General features: G+C 34.0%; 1 protein-coding gene across 9 annotated transcripts in view; it reads right to left on the reverse strand.

The window, feature by feature from the left end:
- Positions 1-2,964: 2,964 nt before the first annotated feature.
- CB3H14orf39 (chromosome B3 C14orf39 homolog) overlaps positions 2,965-20,397 on the reverse strand; it is a 51,843-nt gene continuing 34,410 nt past the window's right edge. The window contains exons 14-19 of one of the 9 annotated variants that reach the window (XM_053224516.1): positions 19,320-19,381; positions 17,814-17,992; positions 16,001-16,136; positions 10,225-10,282; positions 5,279-5,338; positions 2,965-4,061 (exon numbers count right to left, since the gene is read on the reverse strand). In XM_053224516.1, coding sequence (XP_053080491.1) covers positions 3,862-4,061; positions 5,279-5,338; positions 10,225-10,282; positions 16,001-16,136; positions 17,814-17,992; positions 19,320-19,381 — 695 coding nt within the window. In that variant the 3' untranslated portion in view covers positions 2,965-3,861. Of the gene's footprint in view, positions 4,062-5,219; positions 5,339-10,224; positions 10,283-16,000; positions 16,137-17,813; positions 17,993-19,319; positions 19,382-20,397 lie in introns of all 9 variants that reach the window. The other 8 variants (XM_053224515.1, XM_053224514.1, XM_027065853.2 and 5 more) reach the window with 8 other exon arrangements.

Consider the following 20,397-nt stretch of genomic DNA (forward strand, 5'->3'; position numbering starts at 1 on the left):
TTCAAGACGCATTGGAAGACAAAATTATTTCTTCCTTGGCTAGAAAAAACAGGCATAACTTTTGCAAGTAGTTATTTTTCAGACCAATTTGAACCATGGTATAACTGAATTAATATAAAATGCCTTCCTACTGAATACTTGCTTTACCATTGAAAAGACTTTAAAAGTTACCTTAAAATATCTTTTGTCTCAGGGCACATGGGTGGCTCAGTTGGTTGAGCATCTGACTTTGGTTCAGGTCATGATCTCGCAGTTTGTGAGTACAAGCCCGGCATCGGACTCTGTACTGGCAGCTCGGAGCCTGGAGACTGCTTCAGATTGTGTGCGTGTGTCTCTCTCTCTGCCCCTCTCCCGCTCACGCTCTCTCTCAAAAATAAATAAAGATTAAAAAAACTTCTGTCCCTATCATTTGATATATGTAGCATATCTTAATAAATTTTTAAAAATCTGAACATTAAATTACGTTATGCTTTGCATGAAAATCTCTATCATCTGTCTCTAAAACAAGTAAGACCACCATTCATCAAGCACTCACCATGAGCTAAGTGCCAGGTCAAACACTTTAATACTCCCAAAGATCCTCTTTAATAGGTAGGGTGATCAACCCCAATTTTAAAATGAGGAAACTGAAGCAAAGAGGATAAATAACTGGAAGAGTCAAACTTCAGCATCAATCTTTCAATGTTTAAACCCAGACAGTAACACCAGGGCCCACACTCTTTACTATTCAATACTCTATCCATCATCCTTCTGCTGTTACACTCTCTTGTGATTCATCAATCTGGAGCTACAAATACTCATGAAAAAAAATACGTCCTAAAACACACCAAAAAAAAAAAAATTATAAGGTGAGCTGATACTTTGGAAAAATTACTTTCTAAAAAGTAGGGTAGTTTAAAGTTCTAAAAAGAATATCATATTCACCTCAAATCAAAAAAGGTATACTATTAAAGAAATGATGTTTTAAGAGACAAATTCTCAGCAAGATGTTAGTATTAGAATACAAAGTGATGTATTTAGAAGCAGAACTGCTGAGCTGCAAACAACCTGGGTGTGAGTCAGAGAATATTAGGACAGGCCTGTCCACCAGGGATGTAGATTTGATTGTATGTGACTTGTGTCAGCTTTGGAGAAATCAAGAGCAAACTATAAAAGCAAGCAATGGGAATGTTTCTAAATGAGCCATTCAGCCTCTAAGGCAAGTTATATGGAGCAACTGAAATTCAAAGGGAAAGCATCAACATGCCAGCCAGGTTTATACATTGCTTGTTCATTCATTCCTTCAAAAGATCAGAAAAACTTTATTTAAAAAATTGTAATTTTGGGGACACCTGGGTGTCTCAGTTGGTTCAACCTATGACTTCAGCTCAGGTCATGATCTCTTGGTTCATGAGTTCCAGCCCTGCATTGGGCTCTCTACTGTCAGCACAGAGCCCACTTCAGATCTTCAGTCTCCCTCTCTCTCTGCCCCTCATGTGTGTGCACCCGCTCGCACTTTTTTTTTTAATTATTAAATTTATTGTCAAATTGGTTTCCATACAACACCCAATGCTCATCCCAACAGGTGCCCTCCTCAATGCCCATCACTTAAAGCTTGTGCCCTCCTCAATGCCCATCACTCTCCCCTCCCTCCCACCCCCCGTCAACCCTGTTTATTCTCAGTTTTTAAGAGTCTCTTATGATTGGGCTCCCTCCGTCTCTAACTCTTTTTTTCCTTCCCCTCCCCCATGGTCTTCTGTTAAGTTTCTCAGGATCTACATAAGAGTGAAAACATATGGTATCTGTCTTTCTCTGTATGACTTATTTCACTTAGCATAACACTCTCCAGTTCCATCCACGTTGCTACAAGTGGACATATTTCATTCTTTCTCATTGCCACGTAGTATTCCATACAGCACTTTCAACAATAGCCAAATTATGGAAAGAGCCTCAATGTCCATCAACTGATGAATGGATAAAGAAATTGTGGTTTATATACACAATGGAGTACTATGTGGCAATGAGAAAGAATGAAATATGGCCCTTTGTAGCAACGTGGATGGAACTGGAGAGTATGATGCTAAGTGAAATAAGCCATACAGAGAAAGACAGATACCATATGGTTTCACTCTTATGTGGATCCTGAGAAACTTAACAGAAACCCATGGGGGAGGGGAAGGAAAAAAAAAAAAGAGGTTAGAGTGGGAGAGAGCCAAAGCATAAGAGACTCTTAAAAACTGAGAACAAACTGAGGGTTGATGGGGGGTGGGAGGGAGGGGAGGGTGGGTGATGGGTATTGAGGAGGGCACCTTTTGGGATGAGCACTGGGTGTTGTATGGAAACCAATTTGACAATAAATTTCATATATTGAAAAAAAAGAAAAAATATAAATAAATATCAAAACCTTTAAAAAAATAAATGTACCACTGACCTATTATCATACTTTAAACAAATAAATAAATAAATAAAATTTAAAAACACACAGTCCAAAGTTTTCTTAAATTCTTTCTGTCATTAGCTAAATCATTTCTCTGACTTCTAAAAGTCTTTGGGAAAGCTTAATTTCATACAATTGTCATGTGTTGTGGACACCCTCAAGAAACAAGAAAGACTCTCACTCCAAATATGCTTTGTATATTGAGACTGATGATATCACACACACCCCAGTAGGGTATGAAAAGGTTTATTACTCACATAATGACGTTTTCTGGAGAAAGCAGGCCAGGCCTATCTAGTTCTCTGAAAATGGCTTCAGAGATCAGAGACATCAGAGAGATCAGACACTGACTGTGGGTTTTTAAGGTGGTGTGGGATGGGGCCAAAACAAGAGTTCCTATACATGGTTTGAACTTCCCACTAGTGCCAAAGGTGGGAACCTGGGCTTTCTTACCAGATTGATCAGATATGGGGCAGAAGGGGAAGAAAGTGCGGTGAAGCTTAAAGCTTGTGAGCATTCACACACCAAAATATGGAGTCAGACTTTTTATTACTCAATAACTCTATATAACTAATTTACAAAATACAAAGACATTGAACGTTATGCTTATATAATTTCATCAAATTTTAAATATCTTCATTTATCTATATAATTGACAAGCAAATACTGCATATAAAACATAAAGGTGAGTTTTTTTGTTAGAGACAGAAAACAAAATTTTAAATGTTTTTCAAAAAAGTTTAAGCAAAAAATATAACAGTATCATCATTAATACAACAATCTAATTCTCAGAAATTACTCTAGCCCTTCACATTAATTTCTTTCCATTGAAGATATTAGAATAACTGATAAAATTAGAATTTTATTATTTGTTGTATTCAAAAAAATAACAGATTTAATTCACTATCAATAAAATAAATTATGTGAGATTATCACTGATGTACCACACTTTTTTTTGAAGTACCACCACTCTTTATAGTGAAGCACAGTAATTTTAAGAGCATTTTTTAGTAGCTAAGGTACAAAGTATACCTCAGCATTAATTCTGCATAGTTACTGCCATCTTCTGATGGCCTGAAGTTTTCATTCCTATCAAAGCACCTAAATTACTACAAGAATGAAACTTAGGTTCTGGGGAGAAGCAGGTTTAATATTTATAGTAAATATTAATGGAAAAGTATCAAATTCTATTAATTCTGCCTAAATATGGCTTGCAAAATCAAAACTAAAATAATGATAGCAAATGCTGCAAATAAAATAAAATTAGATGACATAGGCTTAATTTCCATCAATATTTAAATATATAATCAAATAATGTAACTATGCTAACCTATTATTGCTTTAACCAACAAAATAAAGTAGTCTTCATTTTTAAAGTAATAATGTAAATTTATGCCCTAGATGGTTACAGAGCAGTTAAATAATTCAAGAAATTAGTAATTAGTTCAAAAAAAGGTAAATTGCGTTGTATTTTGTGAGGAAGATGAAAAACCTTTTACAGAAGAAGGTGTTGAGTTTTGATCCTGTTCAAATGAAAATGGAAAACTAAAATCATCTTTTCCAGTTCCAAATGTATGAGTTGAAGAGTCTGATGAAAAAGAAAATGTAAAGGCATCTTCTCCTTCTGGTTTCCCAAATAAGTTTCCTGAGGAAGGTAAATATTATAATATCATGCTATTCATGCTACATAATTTGCATAACCTACTAAGTTACAGTATGCTGCAAACAATGCGTAGGGTAACATCTTATTGCTTATTAAGCAGATACTTAACTACATTCCTCCTATGGGCAAAGAATTGTCCTTTGTACTATGAAAAAACAAATAGATTCAAACTTAAACCCCATTTTCGAGTAATTGGAACACAAGTATAAAAAGGGCCAGTATATATGGTAGAAAAAAGGGTAAAGCACCTCAAATGGAGAGAATACCACAGAGGCACAGAAACAGGCATGCATAAGAAGTATAAGGATAACAGAAATCAATTCAGCTCATCAGGAGAACTAAGAAATAATAGTCATTAAAAGGGTATTAATGAAGATGAGCTTGGAAAGACTGCTGAATGTCCAACTACAGAATCTGGACTTCATTTGATATGTAAGAGGAAGCCATTAAAAGTTTTCAAGTGGAGCTATGACAGGATTTGAACTGCTTTATAAGGATTACTAAGGAAAGAATGTGTAGAAAGGTTGAAATAGTAGAGCATTTAGAAGTCAGAATAACAGGAAAGGGATGACGAAAGCTTGGTCTTACAGTCATAGCAAAGGGAATGGAGAAAGAAATGCTGGGTCTGAGAGATAACTGCAGAAGTCAAATTTACTCAACTATTATTGATGAGTTACTACAATGTATTGTTTGTAGTACCGAAGGAAATGGACAGAACAGTGAAATGGACAGAACAGTGAAAAAGCTTCTATAGTTTCAAAAGGAATTTTTGTATATGTGCTGCCGAAGCAAGCACTTCAAAAGGAATTTTTGAAATCAACTTTACATAAATAATTTTAACGACTCTAAGAATTGCCCCTAAGGAAAAATATTGTTTCTCATTCATTATATTATGTAAGACTATAAAAATAAAAATATTTTAAATATCTTAATTAGAATTCTTAATTATTACTAAACAACATAAAATGCACAGTAATCTAAAACCTTATTTGAAGCAAGTCTTTTAAAGCACCTGTATTTCTTCCATAGAGAAACAATTCAATTAGTACATTAAGCAAAATAATTTATTTTGTGGCACTTTGAAGTTTCATATATCTTTAAACATCTCAATTATTTCATTCTAAATAAAGGTGAATCAACCAGAAGTAGAAGAGATAGATGGAGGGATGGTTAGATAGACAGATGGACTGACTGATTACCATATACTTGAGTTCTTCCTCTCTCCATTTTTCCACTGACTTCAGTGTACATCCATAATACTAAAATAAAGGAAAGTAGCTCTAATATAGCTATAGATTCAGAAAGAACTAAAAGCTTAAATCTGCCTTTGAATAAATGAATTTGATGTTTACATTTAATTTCAGAAGAAAAGAAGTTCATATGAAGTCTTCATAAAACTTCCATGTTCATTATAAATAAAATAGTAGATTACTGTGCAAGGTGCTGTGGACAATTCAAAGGTGAGTAAAACAGAACCCCTGTCCTCAAAGACCTGTGATTAGGAGAGATTTTATATATATTCATAAATAATAACAGAGAGTAGAATATTCAAAAAGTAAATAAAAAAGAAACATTCAGAAAAGTGAAGGAGACATTTTTTTGGAATGAAAGGCTGAAGACAAAAGGATTTATGGAACTTGGTTTTTAACAGTTAGAAAGAATTAGAAATTGAGGATTTCAGGAAGAAAAAAATGGGTAAGAAAGTACAGGCATATTTGGGATGCAGTGAATTCTTTAGTTTGGCCAAAAGCATACATTATTCTTATAAGAGAAAAGGCTTAAAAGGTATGTTGGAGCAAGGTTAGAAAAACAGGAGCATAATTTGATACTCCACGGGGAGCCACTAAAGATATTAACTAGGGAAAATAATGTGATTTTATATGTAGAAAATCCTAGAGACTCTACCAAAAAAACTGTTAGATCTAATCAATGAATTCAGCAAAGTTGCAGGATACAAAATTAATACACAAAAATCAGTAACATTTCTATACGCTAACAATAATCTGAAAAAGAAATTTTAAAAAATAATCCTCTTTACAATAGAGTAATATTGCAAATATTGTACAGAATAAAATATTTAGGAATAAACTTAACCAAGAATGGTGAAAGATCTCTACTCTGAAAACTACAAGACACTGATGAAAGAAATTATAGAAGATACAAATATACGGAAAAGTACCCTGTGTTCATAGATTGGAAGAATTAATATTGTTAAAATATCAATATGAAAGCCACTGAAAGCCATCTATAGATTCAATGCAATCCCTACCAAGATTCCAATGGCATTTTTTATAGAATTAGAAAAAACCCTCCCCAAATTTATACACAACCACAAAAAACTCCCAAAAGCCAAACAATCCTGCAAAAGAAGAACAAAATGGGAGGCATTATACTTCCTGGTTTCAATTAAACTACAAAGCTAATATTAATCAAAACAATATGGCACTGGCACAAAAACAAGCAGATCAACAGAACAGGGCTTGCATATACAGTCAACTAATATTTGACAAGGGAGTTAAGGACAGAGAAAAGACAGTCTCTTCAATAAATAGTGCTGAGAAAATTGGGATACTAACATGTAAAAAGGATGAAACTAGATCCCTATACCACTCACAAAAATTAACGTGAAATGGATTAAAGACTTAAATGTAAGACCTAAAACCATGAATGTCCTAAAAGAAAACATAGGAACAAAGCTCCTTGCCACTGTCTTGACTTTTTGGGTATGATATCTACAGCATAACCAATAAAATAAAAAACAGACAAGTGTAACTACATCAAATTAAAAAGCTTCTGCACAGCAAAAGAAACAACAAAGTGAAAGTTAAAAGACAACCTATGGAATAGGAAAAATATTTGCAAATCATGTATGTGATAAGGGGGATTAATATCCAAAATACATAATGATCCCATACAAATCAGTAGCAAAAAAACAAAAAATCCAATTAAAAATAGGCAAATGACCTGGATAGACATTTTTCCAAAAGGCCAACAGGTATTATGGTGGCCAACAGGCATATGAAAGGATGCTCAACATCACTAGTCATTAGTGAAATGCAAATCAAAACCACAATGAGAATTCATCTCATACCTGTTAGAATGCTCATCATCAAAAAGACAAGAGATAACAAATGCTGGCAAGGATGTACAGAAAAGGGAACACTTGTACACCATTGGTAGGATTGTAAACTGATATAGCCACTACGGAAAACAGTATGGAGGATTCTTAAAAAGTTAAAAATAGAACAACCATATGACCCAGCAATTCTACTCTGGGAATATATCCAAAGGAAATGAAAACATTGACTCAGAAAGGTTAGTGTACCTCCATGTTCATAGTAGCATAATTTATAATAGCTAAGACATAGAAACAACTTAAGTGTCCATCAGCTAATGAATGGATAAAACAGTTGTGAGGTGTATATCTATCTATGTATAGATAGATAGATAGATAGATAGACAGATACACACACACACACACACACACACACACACACACACACACAATGGAATATTAAGCCATAAAAAAACAAGGACATCTTGCCATTTAAAACAACACTGATGGACCTTAAGGGCATTATACTAATTGAAGTAAGTCAGACAGAGAAAGACAAATGATGTATGATTTCACTTACATGTGGAACTGAAGGAAAGGGAAGGGAAACCCATAGAAAAAAAATTCAGATTTGTGATTACCAGAGGTGGGAGGAGGGGGAGGGGAATTTGGAGGAAGGTGGTCAAAAGATACAAACTTCCAGTTCTAAGATAAATAAGTACTATGGAAGTAACTAAAACATGATGACTATAGTTAACACTGCTGTATGATATATAGGAAAGATATTAAGAGAGTAAATCTTAAGAGTTCTCATCACAAAGAAAAAATTTTTTTGCTTTTTCTTTTTATTATATCTATATGGGATGCTGGATACTCACTAAACTTATTACAGTAATAATTTTAAAATGTCTGTAAGTCAAACCATTATGCAGTACATCTTAAATTTGTACAGTGATGTATGTCAATTATATTAACAAACTGGGGGAAAAAAAGACTAAAAACATAAGGTCCTAAAGTTTAGGAGAAGTCAGGGAGGGAACATAGGAATTTGGTCATCACCTGTATTATAATATTTGAAAGTGCTGAAGTGAATGAGTGTCAAATGAATAAGAATGTCAAAGGAGAGAATATTAACATTCTAATTTTATTAAATAAGGTTTAATTAAAAGAATGTCTACAATTGGTATATTCATTCTGGTCTCATAGCATTAAATGTCATTTATGACAATTTCAAAATTTATGTCTTCACCTTGCTGAATTCCAAATTCATATATACAATTTCTTACTTTACTTTTACTTAGCTATCTAACAGAGGCTTTTCAGTTGATAACACTTCCAAAACTAAACTCCCAGCTCCTGTTGGTCTCTAACATATGGCCTTCCATATTTCAATAAGTGGCAGTTCCATTCTTGATGTCATCAAAATCTTCTTTGTATCATCCTTATTTCTATCTCTTAATCCTTACGTCCTGTCCATTAGCAAATCCTTACAACTCTACCTTCAGAAAGCTTAATGACCAAATCCAACCTCTTCTCACCACTTCCACTACCACTATCCTTGCCACCATTAATTTTCACCTGTAGTATTTTAATTACTTCCTAATAAATCTCCCTGGTTTCACCCTTGTTTCCATATAGTCCATTCTCCATACAGTAGCCAAATAATGCTCTTAAAACCTATTAAATCATTTCAGTCCTTTGCTCAAAACTTTCCAATAAACTGCTCATCTCATTAGGAAAAAAACCCAAAGTCCTTAATTGTCTTAGGGCCCCATATGGTTTGCTCTCCCTCCAACCTCTCTAATTTCCTACCAGTTTCTCACGCCTTATTTGATTCCAATCATACCAATTTACCCACTATTCAACACACATGCTGAGTATGCTCTCATCTCAAGACCTTTGCACCCTCTGCCTAGAACACTTAACCACATAGCTTGTACCTGGCACCTCCTTCAGGTTTTTGCTCAATGGCTGCCTTTTAGTGATGCCTTCCCTGACTCCCTTGTAACAGAGTAACCAACCGCCCAATCCAAATACTCCCTATTTCCCTTATTCCGTTTACTTTTCTTCATAATGCTGATCATCCACAGTAAGTAAAAAGCAAACATCAAGCCTGCATTGATCCAAGCCCACCTGGAAGAATGACCTTGAAGTTGGAATTCTCATAGGTCTATTTTCTTAAAAAATATGGAATTAAAGTAAATGCTGTGTCTTCCTTGTTTAGTGTGAGACTGCACCTGAATTAGGTGAGCTGTGAGTTAGGATGCAGTCCTTGGACCTTATGATTAGAATGATATTAAAAGACTGGTGGGAAACTGAGGTTGCAGATTTTCTGTTATGCACCATGCCTTTTGTCCATAGTAGCTTTACATGTCTTGTGTGAGTGATGTGGCAAATGAAACCTTATTATTTGGGTAGCTGGTGGGCCTCTCAATGAGATAAAGACACTGTACATGCTGTTATTTCCTATCTTGTATCTTTCTATAAAGCTAAGTAAATCTAAGATTAAAAGTTGTAACGTGTGAGTCTACCAATATCTACTGTTGTTTAGTGCACTACCTGACATATAATCGTTTGTCAACTTTCAGTTTCTCCCACTAGAACAAAAACCCTATGAGAACTTTGCATTCTTGTCCACTATCCTATCATCAGAGCCAAAGCAGTACTGCATATGAAATATACTATATGTATACACATATATGTTTATATTTATATGTTGAATGAATCCATTAATCATAGGATAAAAGAAGAAAGAAGATCCAATAAAAAGTAAGCACCAGAGAGAGAGGATGAAACCCAAAAACTTCAGAAGGATGAGGAGAGTCAACTATATCACATGCTGCAAAGATACTGAGTATGATAATAAATACAAAATACCCATAATGTTTGATAATTGTTAACTCACCAGTAATATTAGAGAATTTGGTAGAGTAGTGACAGAAGATGCTAAATTACTACAAAAAATGATTAGTGAGTGATGCAGAAGTAATAGAATTTTAAAAGAATAAGCTGAGAAAAATCAGAGACAAACTAAATACAAAGTGGAGAAAGTAACATGTTTTTATATGTAGCAAACTTCAAATCACTTACCAATTTCTTGTTGTGATGAAAGAGGATTTAAATTTCCCGCAGAATAATGTTCATTAAACTGAAAAATAATTTCCATTCAATATTACTCATGAAGTCAGTAGAACAGCAAATATGACATTTGTATTTGAATATAAACCCCAATTTTTCTAATAAGCATAATTAGAGTAGACAAAAATGGCAACATTCTTTTTTTTTAATGGCAACATTCTATATAGCGTACTACTGTACTTTATTTTTTTTGTTTTTTTTTTAATTTTTTTAACGTTTATTTATTTTTGAGACAGAGACAGAGCATGAACGGGGGAGGGGCAGATAGAGAGGGAGACACAGAATCGGAAGCAGGCTCCAGGCTCTGAGACATCAGCCCAGAGCCCGACGCGGGGCTCGAACTCACGGACCGGAGATCATGACCTGAGCTGAAGTCGGACGCTTAACCGACTGAGCCACCCAGGTGCCCCGATACTACTGTACTTTAAAAAAGAAATCTATCTTTAAAACCTATCATTTAGCCTAAAAGAAGGCTTATTAATTTCATTCTGGCAATGGATAAAATCTTAAAAGGTGTATATATTGTGCTAAAAATAGTTCCTACTTTGGAATTTTAATATAACCTAAAATTTTTTTAATGTTTATTTTTTTTTTTTTGAGAGAGAGAGACAGAGTGTGAGTGGGGGAGGGACAGAGAGAGGGAGACACAGAATCTGAAGCAGGCTCCAGGCTCTGAGCTGTCAGCACAGAGCCCAATGTGGGGGGTCAAACCCATGAACTGTGAGATCATGACCTCAGCTGAAGTCAGATGTTTAACCAACTGAGCCACCCAGGCGCCCTTATATAACCTAAAATTCTAATTAATTTTTGCTTTACTCTGAAGGCCTTTTACAAATCAGGTTCTTGGTATTGTTTTCTTGCCTATAAAAGTAATAGGACATATGAGGAAATAGGAAATAGGAAATATGAGGATAATAGGAAATATCAAGTTTTGCTGCCAAAAGAGTCTGTTTTCTCTGTGAAAGTTTTTTTTTTTAATGGGATCATGACATAGATATGACAACATAGTTTTCTGACCCATTTTTTTCTCTTAATGTTGCATTATGAGCATTTTCCCATGTCATTCTTCTTCCAAAACCAGATTCTTTTCATGGCATTTTAATATTCTTCTATATGGACATACCATACAGTTTTTTTTAAGTTTTTACTTAAATTCTAGTTAGTTAACATACAGTATAATATAAATTTCAGGTGTACAATTTAGTGATTCAACACTTACATACAACACCTGGTGCTCATCACCCTGCATAATCCCCATCACCTATTTGACTCATCCCCCCATCCATCTCTCCTGTGGTAACTAACAGTTTGTTCTCTATAGTTAAGCGACTGTTTCTTGGTTTGCAATCATTCTTTCAATTTAGACATTAAGGTTACCTCTGTTTTTTTTTTCTAATACAAATTACACTTGAATAAATACTGTTATGCATAGATTTATATTTTTTGACAATAAGGAAAACTGTTTTTCCTGGAGATTTTATAAGTCACTTGAATTATTTTTCCATGATTTATTCACCTAAAGAACTTGTATATATCTTATTAATCTCTATAAGCTCTTCATATATTAAAGATATTAATCTCTTCTACTATTATTGCAAATATTGCATATCACATTATCATTTTGCCTTAAAAATTTTTTTTTAACAGGGGCACATGGGTGGCTCAGTTGGTTGAGTATCCGACTCCTGATTTCAACTCAGCTCATGATCCCAGGATTGGGGGATCAAGCCCCACATTGGGCTCAGCACTGAGTGTGGAGCCTCCTTAAGCTTCTCTCTCTCTCTCTCTCTCTCTCCGTCCCTCGCCCCCATGCTTCCTCTCTCTTAAAAATAAAAATAAATTAAAATATAACAATTTTATATGGAACCAAACCCTTCTATTTTATTTTGGCTCATCTTCCACTGTTTTAATGCTCAGAGAATCCTTCCTCTTCTTAAGATCTGATGAATATTTAAAGTTCCAAGACTTTTAGCCCATACCACTGATCAATTTATCAATCCTTGTACCATTACCACACTTTGCTTGCTCTAGGTTTCCCTTCACCAGACTTATTTTCCACAATATTATCTTATTATTAATGTCTGTAAATCTATAATACTATTTCATTCACAAAATGTATAAATTGTCTTATCTTTTTATCAGTCTAATGATGACTTTATAAACTCTCAATTTTTTTTCAAGGAACCAACCAATTGGCTTTGTCAATTTTCTCTATTGCTTGTTTTCTATTTCATTAATGTCTCTTATCCCCCTTATTTTGCCATTCTATTTACTTTGGGCTTATTTTGTTCTTCCTTTTCTAGATTTTCAAGGTGAAAACTTACATCACTGATTTTAGACCTTTCTTCTTTTCCATTAATTGAATTATTTAAATATAAACTAAATTAGTTAAAGCTATGGTTTTGTTCTGGTTTGGGCAACATCCTACAATTTTGATACACTGAATTTTTCATAATCATTTCAAAATCTTTTCTAATTTCTCTCATGATTTCTTCTTTGGCCTACGACCTAATTATTCAGGTTTTTCCTTCTACCTTATTATTGATTTCTAATTTAATTATATTGTGAGCAGACAATGTACTCTGTATGATTTCAATCCTTTTAAATTATTAAGACTCATTTTATGGTTCAGAACATGGTCTTGGTGAATGTACCATTAGCACTTGAAAAGAATATAGAGGCACACCTCAGAAATATTATGAGTTTAGTTCCAGACCATCACAAAAATGTATCACAATAAAGCAAGCTGAAAGAATTTTTTGGTTTCCCAATGCATATAAAAGTTGTGTTTACACTATACTGTAATCTAGTAAGTGTGCAATAACATTATGTCTAAAAAATGCACATAAATTTTAAAATACCATACTTTATTGCTCAAAAAATGCTAACCTTCATCTGAGCTTTCAGTGAGTTGTAATTACTGATCATAGACCACCATAACAAATAGTAATGAAAAAGTTTGAAATATTGTCAGAATTACCAAAATGTGACACAGAGAAAAAAGTGAGCAAATGCTGTTGGAAAAATGATGCTAGCAGACCTGCCTGACACAGGGTTACCACAAACCTTTACAGGAAAGCAGTATCTGCAAAGTACAATAAAACAAGGTATGCCTGCATAAGCTGCAGTTGCTGGATGTGTTGTTCTATAAATGTCAGGTCAAGAGGGTTGATGGTGTTGTTCAGATTTTATAGATCTTTATTGATTATGTTGTCTAATTCAATCAATTGCTTAGAGGGGGTTTTTTATTAAAAATCTCCAACTAAGTTTGTGTTTTTTTCTATTTCTCCATTTAATTAAGTCAATTTTGTTTCTTAATATTTTTTATAGTTAATATACAATGTTATATTAGTTTTGGGTGTACAACTTAGTGAATTGACAAGTTTATACATTATGCTATGTTCATCACATGTACAGCTATCATCTGTCCCATGACATTGCTATTACAGTAACATTGACTTCCTTATGCTCTGCTTTTGTTTCTGTATTTTGAAGTTGTCATTAGGCACATACACATTTGTCATTGTTGTATCTTCCTAGAGAACTGGCCCTTTTGTCCTTAAGAAATGCCCTTCATGATCTCTAGCAATATTCTCTGTCTTGAAGATTATCTAAAATGATGTAAGTATAGCCGTTGTGACCTTCTCTCACTTAGTTTTTATGATATATCTTTTTCCATTCATTTACTTTCAGCCAGTTTTTATCTTTATATTTAAAGTATATTTCCATTACCCATTTATCTCTAATTAAGAGTCTATTTTCTGGTTTCCCTCTCTTTTTTTCCTCTATGTTCATCTGTGGTTTTTTTTTTTTAACGTTTATTTGTTTTTGAGAGAGCGTGAGCATGGGAGGACCAGAGAGAGAGAGGAAGACAGAATCCGAAGCAGCCTCCAGGCTCTGAGCTGTCAGCACAGAGCCCGACGCAGGGCTCGAACCCACGGACCAGACTGCAAGATCATGACCTGAACCGAAGTTGGACACCCAACAGACTAAGCCACCCAGGCTCCTCTGTTCATTTGTTTTGTTTCTTAAATTCCACATATGAGTGAAATCATATGGTATTTGTGTTTCTCTGACTGACTTATTTCACTTAGTATGATATGCTCTAGCTCCATTCAGTCATTACAAATGGCAAGATTTTATTCTTTCTGATGACTAATACTCCTGTGTGTGTGTGTGTGTGTGTGTGTGTGTGTGTGTGTACACACACCACATCCTCTTTACCCATTCATCAATCGATGGACATTTGGGGTTCCTTCCATAATTTGGCTATTTTGTTTTATTTTTTTTAGTTTTCAAAAAATGTTTATTTTAAGAGAGAGAGAGAGAGAGAGAGAGAGGGCACACTCACACACAAGCAAGGGAGGTGCACAGAAAGAGGGAGAAAGAATCCCAAGCAGGTTCTACACTGCCAACACAGAGCCCATTGTGGGGCTTTGTCCCACAAACCGATAGATCACAACCTAAGCTGAAATCAAGAGTCAGATGCTTAACCAACTGAGCCACCCAGGCACCCCAATTTGGCTATTGTTGATAATGCTGCTATAACATCAGGGTGCATGTATCCCTTCAAATCAGAATTAAAAGTCATGGAATTTTAAATATTCATTAGATCTTAACAAGAGGAAGGATTCTCTGAGCATTAAAACAGTAGAAGATGAGCCAAAATAAAATAGGAAAATTCCTGGATGTAGGGCAGTTCTATTTTTTAAAAAAGAGAGAGCAAGCAGGGGAGGGAAAGACAGAGGGAGACAGAGGATCCAAAGCAAGCTCCATGCTGACAGCAGACAGCCTGATGCGGGGCTCGAACTCACGAACCGTGAGATCATGACCTAAGCCGAAGTCAGACACTTAACTGACTTAACTACTCAGGCACCCCAGGGCAGTTCTACTTTTAACTTTCTGAGGAAACTTCATACAGTTTTCCACAGTGGAAAATAGTCAACTAGTGTTGCATCAGAGTGTAGTCTTAACCACTACACTGTGCTGTCTCTACTGATCAAATAAAGTACATCTTAATTTTCAGTTTCAATTGCCAAATACAGAAATAAGCACTTTACTATCCTATCACTGAATAGTAGAATCACTATCACTATTAGAAGAAAATTACGTCTTCTAAAAAATTAACTGATGATGTTACTATATGTACACATATGTAGATAAAAATACCAACTAATAACCTGGAGAATTTTTCACACTGAGAATATGTGAAGTTTGGTTAGTAGACACATGAACTATAAAGCCAAATTTATTTTAAAGTGCCTTTAACTGCAATGTAAATCAACCCTATACTGAGATTCTTTTTTTTATAAATAGATATCAACTGAAGGTACCTGAAATTGAAAACAAAAACATAATGGGAAAACTGTGCTATTCTATCAATACTCAGAATCTTCTAAAAAATTGCCTGTGCTTCGTATTCTGCCCCAAGACAGTTTGACAGTAAAGAATTAAAATTACTTGAGGTTATAGTGTACAGTTTTTTATTTTTCTTATTTTCATCTTTTACTGTTTTACTTATTTTTATGAGAGAGAGTGCAAGCAGGGAAGGGCAGAGAGAGAGGGGGACAGAGGATCCGAAGTGGGATCTGTGCTGACAGCAGAGCCTGATGCAGAGCTTAAACTGACGAGCCATGAGATCATAACCTGAGCAAAAGTTGGATGCTTAACCGACTGAGCCACCCCAGTGCAATTTTTCAGAAATAAAACTTTAGCTTCCACCTATTACCTGATCTGATGAGATTTCTGAATCAAATGTAGAATCAAATAGATTCAATCCAGGAGATCTAGAAGTATAATTCATAAGAAAAGAAAATCCAGGGGATTCCTTTTGTGTTTGACCTTCAGGCATTAGATTTCTATTTCTGTTACAGAGAAATAAGAAATAATAAAAATGTTAAAAAATATATTACTAAGTATGCAGACTGGTAAACACCATAAGAAATACCATAGAAGTAAGAATTAGCACAGTAGGGAAAGGGAAGGAATAGTTATTGAGGTGACAAACCTCTTGAGAAAAAGATAGTTTGAAGTGAAAAATGTTAAATAAAGTAGAACAATCAAGTATGGGATGATGATAACAATGAAGTTCAACTGAGAATAAACCCTAAACTGCGTTCAGGGTCTATTCTAGGTATTTCCATTGGCATTAACTTATGTATTCCTCACAGTATCTCTATGAAATAGATATTACCACCTCCATTTTACAGAAGAAAATTTTGAAGCATAGAAAGGTTAAATGACTTTCTCCAAGAAATGTAAATGCCAACTTAAATTCAGCAATCCAGATTCAAAGTCCAAGCTTTTAACTTTGAGGCTATACTGTCCCCAACACATTGAAAGCCAATTACAAGATTTTAGTCTTAATGAGAAGTCAGTCATTACATACTGTTGCATAAGGAAGTTAAACTAGAAAATGATTTGGGAAAAATAATTAGAGAAGACAGTATACAACACAGTGGTCAAATGCATGAATTCTGGAGGCAGAAATGCCTGGGTTTGAATCACAACTCTATCACTAATGAGTTGTATCACCTGTGATTCTGTTTCCTCTTCCTCTAAGTATAATAGTGTATTTACATCTCATAAAGTTTATAAAATGTTTAGACACAGTTAATGCTATTGTTAAATATAATAGATATCTGAAGATACTTCCATAACTGTCTCCATGACCATCAATGAATCATTTAACTTTACAGATTAGTTTTCTCATCCATAAACAGAGGTTTTAGTATATGGCTGCCATTCTTTTTACAGTTCTCAGATTTGATGATGAGTTCTAGTTTGAACATACTGTGAGTCAACAGCATGACTTTCACATATAAAACGTTTATTAACAATTCAAACTACAGAAGTAGAAAATGGGTGAGAGATTCCTGAAGTGAAATTTGTTTGACATATGTTTTTAAAAAATCTTAAGGTAAAAAAAAAAAAAAGAATCTTAAGGTTTGTAGTTTTAAAAGGGATTAAACTACACAAAAAGGTTAAATGCAGCACTATTCTCTTGGCTGCAAGCTACAAATCTGTGGTTTCCAAAGTTAAATAATCATGTTAGAGATATTTCTGCCTACCTAGGTTACTTGACAGATGGCAATTCTTGCTTTAGACAACATAAAGGAAAATTACAGCTGGAACATTATTCAGTGATGTCCACAAGCTATACCGTACGTCACAGTTGCTTTTTAGCTTGACATTTAACATTTTTCCATACAGTTTTTATCCTTTGGAAAAATCTAAAATCTATATACTATTGCACTGGGTAAGTACTCAGAATCTATGCCATCTTCATCTAAGTGTTGTAGGAAAAATGGGGAAGAGGTTCTATGGAACAAGAATGGCAGAATGCTAATAATTATTTGAACAGGATAATAGGTACATGGAGGTTCGTTATGCTAGTCTCTCCTTTATGTATTTGAAATATTCCATATAAAAACCTTTTTAAAGTTATAGGTACTAGACATTTTACTATTCCCATCAATTATTTACATAATATTGGCCCAGTATATAGATTCTTTAATTATAATTATTGATTAAAATCCTACATTTCAAAAGAGGGGGTTTTAGGAAACAATGATTTCTCCAAAGGTTCAGGTGTTTTCACAGCTTCAGGAGTTCTTAAAAATAAAGGAATTTCAGGAGTTCGTGGAAAATTCTCGGTCCTTTCTTCTACTTCATCACTATTATCTTCTATTGGCTTCCCAAAACGTTCTGCGCATATAACCTACAAATTCAAAATAACAGAAAACTATAAAAATGAATGCTATTACATTAACAAACTCACATATATATAAAAGTGTATGAGGTAGAAAACACCATATTAATCTATTATGTTATCATTTCATAGACAAAAGAACTAAAATATTAATTGATGAAAGTGGTATCAAAATATAACTGCAAGATACGGAAAAATAACTATTTTTGATTTTCTAATTTTTATTTTCTTCCCTGATCTACCTCCCCTAACTCTACCTGAAAAAGGAAAAGATAACCAGAACATACTGAAACTGATGAAGAAAAATGGTTAGGAATGACTTTTTTAAATTTCCACATCATGCTCTGACTCAAGAATTGTATATGATAGCTCTTTAAAAGGAAAAAGTAATTTAATTCTAAGCAATCTTACTCTCATCAGTTATGTTCTTTATACTTTTTTGCCCTTATAAATTCATTATACTATTTTCTCTGCAAAGGTTGAGAAATTCAACAGAAATTGACTTTTGTAAGGTAGGAATATGATTTCTCAAATATGTTTGCTATACCAAATATCATTTCAGAAACAATTTGGGTCCCTCTACCAAAAAAATTAAAATGTGCTTTTTATCTGTGTTTCTTTTTTTTTTTATTAAAAAAATTTTTTTTTCAACGTTTATTTATTTTGGGACAGAGAGAGACAGAGCATGAACGGGGGAGGGGCAGAGAGAGAGGGAGACACAGAATCGGAAACAGGCTCCAGGCTCTGAGCCATCAGCCTAGAGCCTGACGCGGGGCTCGAACTCACGGACCACAAGACCGTGACCTGGCTGAAGTTGGACGCTTAACTGACTGCGCCACCCAGGTGCCCCTTTATCTGTGTTTCTTGAGCAGTACTCTACTATGTCATTTGCCTTGTTTTAACCCTTAGTACTTAGTAAAGTCAATATACATTGCCTACATCTATCATTAAAGTTGTCCACTATTAAAATATATTTTGAAGAGATTTTTGTGATAACCACTGGTTTTGATTACCAAATCATTCAATTCTACCAAACAAAATTGTCTTCCTCAGTTGTAATTTAGTTGCAGTGTCAGTATATATATAGTCATGTATTAATGACAACTCTTTTTTGTATATTTTCATGTCATATAAACTTTTTGTGGCTTCGTTTTTTTAATCTAAAGCTCTTCTAAGGGATAGAAGCTTTAACACCACAGCAACTCAATTACTAACCAAATAACATCTAGACATCACATAAATAATCTTCATTAAACATAATCAGAAATTAAAGTGGAAACAATACTTTAAATTGGAATATTTTGCTTAGAAATTAGAAACCAAACATTAGACTTACTTGTGAAGTACATTTTAATTCTCTCAATGGTCTTACCGTCCCTTTATCTTCACACTCAGCATCTATTTGTTATGGGAGAAAAAACTGGGTTTTTTTTACAATTGCAAATAAAACATACAAACAATAAGAAATTTAACTGTTTTTGACCCACAAAAATACCAATTTCATATAGTTCTACCTAACACATAGAAATAAGAGAATAAAACCTACATGAACAGTTTAACAGAGAAAATTATAGAGAATACTCATGTCACCACCACCCAGGTAAAGAAATAGATCATGCATACTCCATAAGGCCCCATATTCCTCATATCCTCCTCCTCACAGATAATCATTCTCCTGCCTTGTGTGATAATTATTTCCTGGATTTGTTTTATATAGTTTTATCACCTGAGTAATATAGTCTATTTTTCCTGTTTTAAAAAGTTATATGATGAAATGGTAATGTATGTGTTGTCTTGCTTTTTTTGTTCCAGCATATGCTTGTGAAATTCATCTGTATTGCTTCTTATAGACATAACTTGCTTACTTGTATTGATGTAAAGGATTTCATTGTATAAGCACAACACAATATATCTACCTATTCTACTAACAAATGGGCATTCAGGGTGTTTCTACTTCAAGACTATTACAAACACCGATGATACATACATTCTTTTGTATATATATACTTGTATGTATGTACTTGTATTTCTCTAAGTATATATGTAGGAGTGGAATTACAAGGTATAGGGTATTTATATCTTCCATTTTACCAAATTTTAAATTTTTCCAAAGTTTAGTTTCCAAACTATTTATCAATATTTTTGTGGCACCTAGCCATCCCAAGTTACCTTAGGAGCCCATTCAGTTTCTAGTTATAATTTAGATATGGTCTCAATACTCATTTATAAATGAGTTTCTCCCAAATAGTTATGAGTTCTTATCATCCTATATTCTCATCAACACTTAGTATTACCAGACTTTCTGAATTTGCTAATCTGTCGGATGTGTAGTATCTCACTGTGGTTTTATTTTTCAGTTTCCTAATTTGCTAAGCATCTTTTCATATGTTTATTTGAGACAAAAGTTTCTCTAT

This window comes from Acinonyx jubatus, chromosome B3 (assembly GCF_027475565.1).
Source record: "Acinonyx jubatus isolate Ajub_Pintada_27869175 chromosome B3, VMU_Ajub_asm_v1.0, whole genome shotgun sequence".
Lineage (NCBI taxonomy): Eukaryota > Metazoa > Chordata > Mammalia > Carnivora > Felidae > Acinonyx > Acinonyx jubatus.